This window comes from Xiphophorus couchianus, chromosome 11 (genome assembly GCF_001444195.1).
Source record: "Xiphophorus couchianus chromosome 11, X_couchianus-1.0, whole genome shotgun sequence".
Lineage (NCBI taxonomy): Eukaryota > Metazoa > Chordata > Actinopteri > Cyprinodontiformes > Poeciliidae > Xiphophorus > Xiphophorus couchianus.
In genome coordinates, this window is record NC_040238.1 from 23,630,860 (window position 1) to 23,640,483 (window position 9,624).

Consider the following 9,624-nt stretch of genomic DNA (forward strand, 5'->3'; position numbering starts at 1 on the left):
ACAGCTCGACACACTTCCACACAAATGGGTTTCACCACAGAGGATTCCCATTAGCATTACACCAGAAGGGGCTTATGAGGTAAAGGCGGCACAGAGATGCTTCGCTGCAGCAGGCGTGAGGAGCAAACTGGAGTCCGCAGAGATTTCAAAGCTTTCTGCTTGTTCACATGCTTGTCTGAAAGTATCCCAGGTTGCCCTTCGTCCCTGTGGTGTGTTTGCGTGTGTGACATGTACGGCATTAGATCGTGTAGCCCACCCCCTCCAACGGGGCGCCCACTCAGAGAACAGACCCTTCATTTTTCTCCGATGAAGCTCAGAGAGATAAAGGCCAGACCTTGTTCATCATCCTGTTATTAGGCAGCAAACGAGCTGGAGCGTCCCCTCTCTGACCCTGCAGCCTGCTTCAGCCAAAACAGTGTCAACAACATAACAAAAGATCCAACTACAAAACAGGCCTTTTCTGAATTTAGATTACGTTTCGGTAGAAAAATGTATACAGTTGTGTAAATTTGAAAACTTATAGCAGTTTTAAAATGTCTTAAGAGAGCTTATGTAGAGGTAGAGGGGATGATTAGGACCTTCTTAAAAGCAATTTGTAGAGTGTTACAAACACATAAAACCACAACTGCAGGAAATCATTTACATTACCAATTTAAGACCATTTTAGAGCTGCCTATAGTTCAGGGTTTGGCCGGGTGCAATTAGTCCAAATCCTAGATCTGTACATCTTTGATTCGCTCATAAATAGAGATGTTTTTACCCCATCACCGATGCATTTAATTGCCTGCATTTAAAACCCATATATTTCTTTATTTCCAAACTTTATTGGGGAAAAAGATACAATTTCAGAGAAGTAGCCTTTTTCTACGCTTGAATCAGTACGCTTAGAGTTCCTGCTGATTTCACCAACTCAAATTTAAAACTTTAAGCTCACTGTCCTCCGAGAGATGACATCTAAGATCTGAATCACGACGGAAATGTACAAAAGAAAATTGCATGTTTTATATGGTAGAGTACGATATTTTGCACAGAATGTATGTAGCATCAATGATTTACACAATCAGAGACACAAAAAAGCTAGAATGGGTTTATTAGCAGCTAGTTAGCGGTAGCCTCAACTGCCTCGAGTCAGAACGTAACCAATCTGCATGACCCAAACTTTTGCCCACAAAAACAATGAACTACATAGAACATGATTGAATAATCCTGCCAAGACAAACTGTAAGAACTGTTATTAAAGTATTTAAGGCCAACATGCATATGTTCTAATAAATTTGATACATCTGAATGCCTTAATTTTAGATACATGAATTTAAGACTTTGTAAGGATGAGCAAACATGCGGAATTAGTGTAACTTACATTTAGCCATGGTAACAGCTGTTTGACTGTAGAGTGCAAATATAACGCTGCTGTTCAACAACTACAATTCTCTAAGGTGTTCTAAGTACTAAATTTCAACTTAAGAACTATTAGAGTGTATCTCTGTTATAGGACACTTTACAATTGCTTGGAGCCCTATTGCATTTCGATGGTGTACAAATACACACTGATTTTAGCTTAGGTTGGAGTCATATTTAATTAGCAGGAAAGAGATTGGATAAAAATGGGATCCATGGCAGATGGTCAAAACCACTAGTGATCAAAAGAGAATAAAAGAGATCATTTGATTTGTAAAAAAAAAACAAAAAACACTTCTGGGAAAATATTTTGTAGAAAAGTGGTCGTCACATTTCCATCAAACCGCTAATGTGCTAATAGTGGAGCTAAATTTTCATTTCTAGCTTTAGCGTTTTTGCTAACTTTGAAAACGTTTAGTGCTCTCTTAGCCATTCATTTTTTTTATTAACTTTTCTGGATTAATTCTAAAGCGTTAGTTTATTTGGTTGTTAAGTCAACTTACAGTTGAATAAAGGTCGACATCTGAGTTGAAGGTTTGCTTATTGACTGTTAGGAATTCTTCAAGCTATGCGTTTATATTCACACTTATTTTTTATCTTCGCATTCTCCACCAACAATGCGGTGAAGCAAATGGCGTTTATTCTGCACCCAGATAGAAGCACTACTGTGGTCAGTTAGGTAAAATTAGCAACAGCGTTAGCGATACTCAACAACTATAAAACTGAAACCATGACTGAAAGGTCTGTTACAAACATTCACTTTTTGAAGCACAACAATGCAGTTTGAACAAATTTGACCCCGTTGGTGGCGATGTAGTTATGACATGGTGCCTGATTGGCCCCTGGTGAGTATCAACCTGGTGAATTTAGCACATTAGCTTTAGCTTCTGTTAAATACCACATTGGTATAGCGCTTCCCACATCCACAAAGCATTTTAGGACTATGAAACATTTCCATTATCTTGAAGACAGCAAACGTATTCACAAATACAGTTTAAAAAATGAGTGGAAAATCTTGTAGATGCATTTAAAGTAGATAACTAGAAGAGCCACGTCTCTGAAACTCACTTTAACCTTCATCCAAGTGTCTGCATCCAAACAGCCAGCAGGAACACGAATAACACAGACCATGTAGCATTTCCATTTAATCCAAAACAGTCATTAAAGACGGTAAATAAAAGTTGGGTAATAAAACCAGATGAATGCAGCTCCCTCCAAACATTTCTTACAGTGTAATCCTCTCTACATATTAATTTAATGAATCAGGCCAAACACAAAGACTGTGCTGCCGCCAGACAAAGGATTCTGAAGTGAATTTTATTAAATGAGTTATCTGCCTACTTAAAAGTAGTTCTGGCTCACTGAGTGATGAAATGAGCGTCTAGCATGGTTTATGCACCAGTAAGTGTTCTTCATAGGTAGCTGGCAATTAGGCGCGGCGAAACATCTCCAGTAACGTCTACAATTCATCTTCCTGGCATGTGGGGAAGACAACACGGGCCGCCGGTTCTGCCTCGTGAAGGATTTCAGGGGAAGCAAGATAACGTTTTCCTCCACAGCCCAGGAGCTCGGCTTTGGCGTGCTGCGTTTTTTTTTTTCTTCGCGGACAGGCAAAAGACGGGGTTGGACTCGAACACGTCCCAGTGGGTGCTGTTGGAGCCGGGCCACCACTCGTCGCCGCTACAAGCCGACCCTTAGACACACACAGCTACGACTCACGTTGGAGTGTGGGCTGGCAGCTGTAGAGGCCAAACTAATCCAGCTTCGTGAAGCAGTTGGAGGCGCGTAAGCTGTTAACGGGTTAAGGTGAAAATGTCTGCTGGCAGGTTCACTCGTTCTCCACCTCGCTGCACCCAGCAGCAGGTCGCAGCACACCTCCTCCAGGTGACACGCCCCACCTGCCAGCTGTCCTGGCAGCACACACACTTTAAGCAAACACCCACGTCTCCAAGGCCACATATAAATATTACATAGCATCTACTGGAATACTTACAGTTTGCTCTGATAGGACATCGAACACCGCAGAGGAAACTAAAAGAGGCTAATTATGGTCAGCTTCTTTAGCCGTTTTAGTTTAATAGAGATGCACCAATCAGGGTTTTGTGGTGACAAATTTCCAATCTACATGTTGTGTAAAGCAGGGGTCTCAAACTTCAGGCCTCGAGGGCCGCAGTCCTGCAGTTTTTAGATGTGCCACAGGTACAAAACACTGGAATGAAATGACTTGATGACCTCCTCCTTGTGTAGATCAGTTTTCCAGACCCTTAATGACCTAATTATTCTGTTCAGGTGTGGTGCAGCAGAGGCACATCTAAAGGTTGCAGAACTGCGGCCCTCGAGGACTGGAGTTTGAGACCCCTGGTGTAAAGCCTGGCATTACCGATTTTAAAGATTCTGAGTTCGGCACTATAACTAAAAGTGCTAAAGGAAATTTCTCCAGTTTTACACGAGAGATTTCCAGCTCACTTAAAAATATAAACCACATATTTTGGAGTTAAACAGCAAGGCATGAAATGACTTCTAAGCCTTGCAGCATTGGTGACCTTCTGTTGTAGGTAAACTATGGAAATATTTTATAAAAAGCACCTCTTATTATTGGTTTTACTATCAAAAACATGTCTCATTTGGCTTTGAAGAGCCACAGTAGAGCAGACAAAGAAGGTTGCCAACACCTGATACAGATGGATAAGTGTGGCTTGGCGAGTGTGCAGTTGTGTGCTGCTCTGCTCTCCAAAACCTGCTGCTTTAAACTTCTCCACAACTTTCTGGAAAACATCAATGTGAACGCGTCACGTTTCACGGGAGACAGTAGTTCCCTGCCAGCCCGTCTCTGCCCTTCTGCCCTGCACTCCAGAATGCCAGCGGCACAGAAACCCAGCAGAGCTTTCCAAAGGAAAAAAAAAACAACAGAAAGCTTTTGACAACATGGAATAACAACAGAAAGAAAGCAGAGCACAAGTAGGCCAGCCTCCCAGGGAGCCTCAGTCCTCCATCCACCATCCTGGTCCGACTTTTCAGACTGTCCTCATAAAGACAACAGCCCTCAAACTGACAGCTGTCTGCCTTCGCCAGCACAAACACGAGCAGAACCCAGTAGTTGGTGTTTCTGAGCACGGCCTGTCTTGCCTTTTTTTTTTTTGTGCTTCGGACCACGGTTTGTTGACAAGTTGGAAACAGAAGGCCTGGACAAACCCGTCAGCGAGGAGTGGTGGAGTAATAAAGTGTTTCTGATGAAAACTTAATGGCCCCTTCACCTTTATTGATGGCGGTGGGATCGGGATCCCGCGCCGTAATGGGCCCGAGTCGCTGCGTGCAGGAAAGCAGCTCCATCAACCTCACGCTCGCTAACACACCAAGCAGAGGGAAGCTCATAACAAGGGAGGGGCACGGATTAACACACTGAACACTGGCTGAATAATTAAATCACCCTCGATTTTAGCCAAATGTGTAACACTGAACTAAATCCAAGCATGGTTGGTAGTTAGGATGAGTCAGAACATGAAAATCCCTGAGAAGTAACAGGTAGATGGATCCTAGATGTGTTGGGAGAAAGGTTAAGAGTAAACATCCCTGCATGCTTGTTTGAAAATCAACTAACACATTTTAAAGGCTTGGTTTTGGTACAATCAGAAAAACAAGATCAAATTTACTTTTCTGAAGCTGGAAGCTTCTTGTCTATAATGTCAGGACAGATTCAACTTGCAATATTAGATCTCAATAGTTCATAAACATTCTGCAAAACTGGACAAAGTTGCAATGTTAAACCAAAATCATGCTACTTTTGAATAAAAAGAAATATCCAAGTGTCATCAGCAGTCAAACCATAGCAACTCTAAAGCACGGTGGTGTGGTGATAATGACATGGGATCCTGGGACCGCAAAGTCAAAGAAATGACCGTAAACTTTTGAAATGTGATTTTTGTGAGTTTGTTGGAAATTCTAAAAGCACATTTCTGACATCAACGTTTTAAAAAGAGAGTTTTAAACTAATAAAAATGAGGAATGGGACTTGAATGCATTCATTATGATTAATTGAGGACATATTTTAATGTGTTAAAATTTCAATGCAATTAGCTTTTTTGTTGGGGGTTTTTTTACATACAAAAGTCCCAGACTGGAATCTTTGTACAGTGTTTCCAGTACGCCTGTAAATCTGACGCATAAGCAACGTCCACAAAAACATCAACGGATGAAAAAACATTTTCCTGCCCTACAGGGAGTTTTTGCTTCAAAAGACTATGTGACGGGACACTGTTGCGTGCAAGTTGTGCTGAAAGACGTTTTGAACTGAATATTTTCCCAATATATAGTTTTAGAATAAAATACAATTAATTAATTATAGACCGTGTAATTAATTTATTTGTCCCATCACTAATAAAACTTTTTTTTAATGTTCTCCGGCTATATTTAGTAGAGAATATTGATGCCTTGCCCCTCCCCTACTTGTTACTGTATATACCTGTTTTCCTACTCACAGAGAAGATCAATTCAGTAGTTTATTGTTTGCTACGGTGTAAAATACATTCATGATTATGCTCCACGTGTCACGTAAAAACACATTTTTGCTTGAAATCTTTGTGTTGACAGTGTAATCCGCTGAAACCGTGTTATTTCCACTCCAGGTTGTCGCACTGTGAGAATCTAACCGAAGCTCGCCTTGTTCTTAGCAACGTTAAAACGAAGTGCCGAAGCAGTGGGAGCATCACGGTCAGCTGAGCACCTGACCTCACTCCTCACTCCGACTTTCCTTTAAGAGGAAACCAAGGAATTAAATTTGTCCATTTGTACCCCGACATGTTTGAACTACAACTGCACAAACAGGACTTATTAATAATTCCCTTTCAAATGCTAATTTGCTTTCATACATAAATTATAACTCCAGAACTGGCGCTCAGAACTGGAGGGCGGAGAGATGGAATAAAAACAGCCTCAAGTAAGTAATGACATTATCCTGAAACTTGCCTCCGAAATGCAAGCCCGCTGTCAGGGCTCAGTGTTTGTGCTCCGTATAGGTTTCACACTCTGCCTAACACACGCATTTCCAACGCATTTTCACGCAGACATATTTCAACTAAACGAGATCAGATGCTGATGTTCATCCCCCCAGCCGTCCTGTCTGCGAGGCTGCTAGCTGACATGTGATAAAGCTGCACAGCTGTTTAAATCCGCTTGGACACCCCTTACCGGGATTTGCGGGAGAGAAATTTTGAAATCCTTGCTGGTGAGAGAGCAGCTGAATCAGAGAGCCGCCTGCCAACTTGTTGCCTGCATCCCAGCTTTGATGTTTGTTTCCAGGCGTGCTGTGCCGGAGACCCTCTTCCTGATCAATGCATTGCCTGACTGAAAGGCAAAATATTATCCTAAATTTGACTGTTTTTTTTTTCCCTTTACTAAACACTTTGGAGGAGAAGCCCAGAGCTTTATGAGATGCTTGGTTTAGTCTGGCACACATGGGAAATTTGGATAAAGATGTGCAAAAAAGCCCTAAAGAATTGATTCGATTAATTGATTTAAATTTATTCATATGCTTTTTTTTTTGGAAGAGCTTAATATCACATAAAAAAATTATTTAATTTGGAAAACATCCATGTAAGAAAATAATATAGGACAGTACTCCTGGCAGCATTCAGCTTCTACGCTGTGCTAATCTGGAACAAACTTACAGAAAACAGTAAAGACGCTGAAAAACCGAGTTCCTTAAATCAAGGCTAAAAACCCGCTTGCTTAGAGCTGCATTTGATTTGAAGTAATTGGAGCATTGATCAATATATTTGATGTACATTTGCTTGATGATTTTGACTAAGTGTAATCTTTATTTCATTACTGCATTGTTTTATGGCGCTTTGAACTACCTTGTTGCTAGGATGCTATGCAAGCAAACTTGACTTCACACTTTCCCTCAAATAATTTGTTGGGGTGGCGCAAACAAGGAGAGTCATCTCTGGCCATTCCATCATATGTTTAGAATCATTGTGATAAAAAAGATATATATATATAAAGAACAATGAATTCTTGCTTTTCTTGCATACGGCATCACGTTTTTAACTAGAATCTTCTAATATTTTGCAAAAGGTTTATAATGCCACGCACCGTAACAGGTTACCTGGAGTTCACAGCACCACAGAACCTCCACGTATTCATTCTCTGTTTCCCACCAGATCCACCACGTCTGCTGCTAAAACGCTCTATCCTATTTCAATCTGACCAAGTTGTTCCAATTAACATCTCTGTCAAGTGAGGCAACCTGCGTATGTTTACGTTTGTGATGGTAGGACAGAAAATGCTTCCTTTTTTTATCTCCTGGCATGTCTCTGAAACAATTGCTTAGTAAATAGCATCTAATGGTTGTCATGGAAACTTGACAGCCACTCAGGTTGAGCTTTGGACATTTTCTTTTGCCTCCCTTAAGATGATGGCGAAATAACCAGAGGTCCTCTCCTAGCAACAGCTTCAAACTTACTGCAGATTTTAGGCGAGGAGCCATCTTCTCGAAACCTTTTTCTGACTTTTGAAATTTAACACTGCCCTCTCACTCAGTTGAATGGCATGTTTTCTTGTGTTTCCCATTTTTGAACAGAGGCTAAGAGGAAAAAGAGGCATCTAAATCATGTTCTGCTACATTTTTCAGCGTGATTTTATGTTGATGCAATTTTTCTTAGCCTTGGTAGAAAACGGAGTTAAGGCTTTTTACACATCTTAACCAGGAGATTCAATAAATATTCATAAAAATCGGGACTTTAAGTTATTTTTTTGTTTTTTCCAGTTTTCTTGATCAGAAAACTGGGATTGGACAGAATCCTATATATACACAGGTACTGCGCACCTGTCCATGGATGCATGCTGCCGCGCCATACTCACCTCTCCTGCAACCACATGTTAGGGTGTGTAATGCCTTGTTACCTGCCAGGAGCTGGAGGGGATCTCTGCAAATTTGCCCAGTCCCCCGAAGGTGTAGCACCGGTACATGTGATCCAGAGACTCGGAGCAGTGCCACAGCAAGCCGAAGCTCACCGAGTCTTTGGCGCCGTGGTGCTGATGATGCTGGTGGCCGCTCCTCAGCTGCTCCTTAACAATCCAGGCGGGGGATATGAAGCTGAAGCTGCAGACGGCCACCAGGGCGGAGGACAGGAGCACCCAGAAGCAGCCCACGCAGCTGAACATGGTGGCGGCGGCTTGGGGCAGAGAACCCGAGGACAGACCCAGACCGATCCCGAACCCGGCTTCGTCTTCTTTCTTCTCCCGGCCCAGGAGCCAATGCATTTGGAGCTCGCCGCCTTTCAGGAGCGAGACTTCAACTTGTCCTCCTCCCTCTGTCCAGCACTACATGAGCAACAAGCAGGGATACGGTCAGTGGTGGGGAACATCAGCGGCTGCAGCTCCGCGGGTCCCCAGGACATCTGGTCTGTAGAAAACAAAACCCAAAAAATAAAAAAATTTTTAAAAAGCTGGTGGAAACTGAAGATGCAGGAAAAGTCAGGTGTTCCGCTCGCTCGGGCTGCCACAGTGCGAAATGTGACACTAAATGTTTTCACAGACAAAAATAAAAAAGCTGGAAGCGGAGGAGTGGAGGTGGAGGTGGAGGAGCGGCGGGAAGCAGGAAAACACCTGAAAACACAGGTGGACTCTTCCCCCGTCTAGCCGCGGGATGCTGCCTCTGCCTCAGGACCGACAGCGCCTTACTTTGCTCGCACTACTCGCCTCAGTCGAGTCTCAACAACGCCAAGTTGACGTTTGGTAAAGGAGAAGCTTCCGCCTCGGACCTTCAAAGTAAAATCCAATCGCTAAGGTGGCGCGAGGTCCAGGTAATCCAGCTTTAAAGCTACATGCTAGGTCTTTCTGTAAAATCACTTGCTTATCTCAAATAAAACAACGTGTCATGGTCGTTGCACTTCTGTCTAGTTGTAAATTAACCTTTTCTTTCGAAAACCAAACTAGAATACACAAGCCTCTTGTGACATCACGAGGCATAAAGCAGCTCGTTAGAGGTTTTCTTCCTCTTCATTAGCATATTTGTAAATGTTTCTCCCTCAAAGGTGTTTTCTTAAATTCTGCAAGGTTGTAACTGAACAGTTCCATATTTGAGTTCACACTGCATGACTTTTGGGAAAATGTAGTAGAATATTAAAGTTGCTTCTTAGCTTGAATACCCACATTTCATTTTTCAAAGATCAATTAAAGTTGTATTTAAAAAGAAAAAGAAAAAACAAACAAAACAATCTCACTGAC

At 42.1% G+C, this 9,624-nt stretch overlaps 1 protein-coding gene across 1 annotated transcript in view; it reads right to left on the reverse strand.

Annotated features, from left to right (window-relative positions):
- lhfpl7 (LHFPL tetraspan subfamily member 7) overlaps window positions 1-9,193 on the reverse strand; it is a 132,727-nt gene extending 123,534 nt beyond the window's left edge. Inside the window, exon 1 of the mRNA XM_028032402.1 lies at window positions 8,299-9,193. Coding sequence (XP_027888203.1) covers window positions 8,299-8,658 — 360 coding nt within the window. The 5' untranslated portion in view covers window positions 8,659-9,193. The remainder of the gene's footprint in view (window positions 1-8,298) is intronic.
- Window positions 9,194-9,624: the final 431 nt, after the last annotated feature.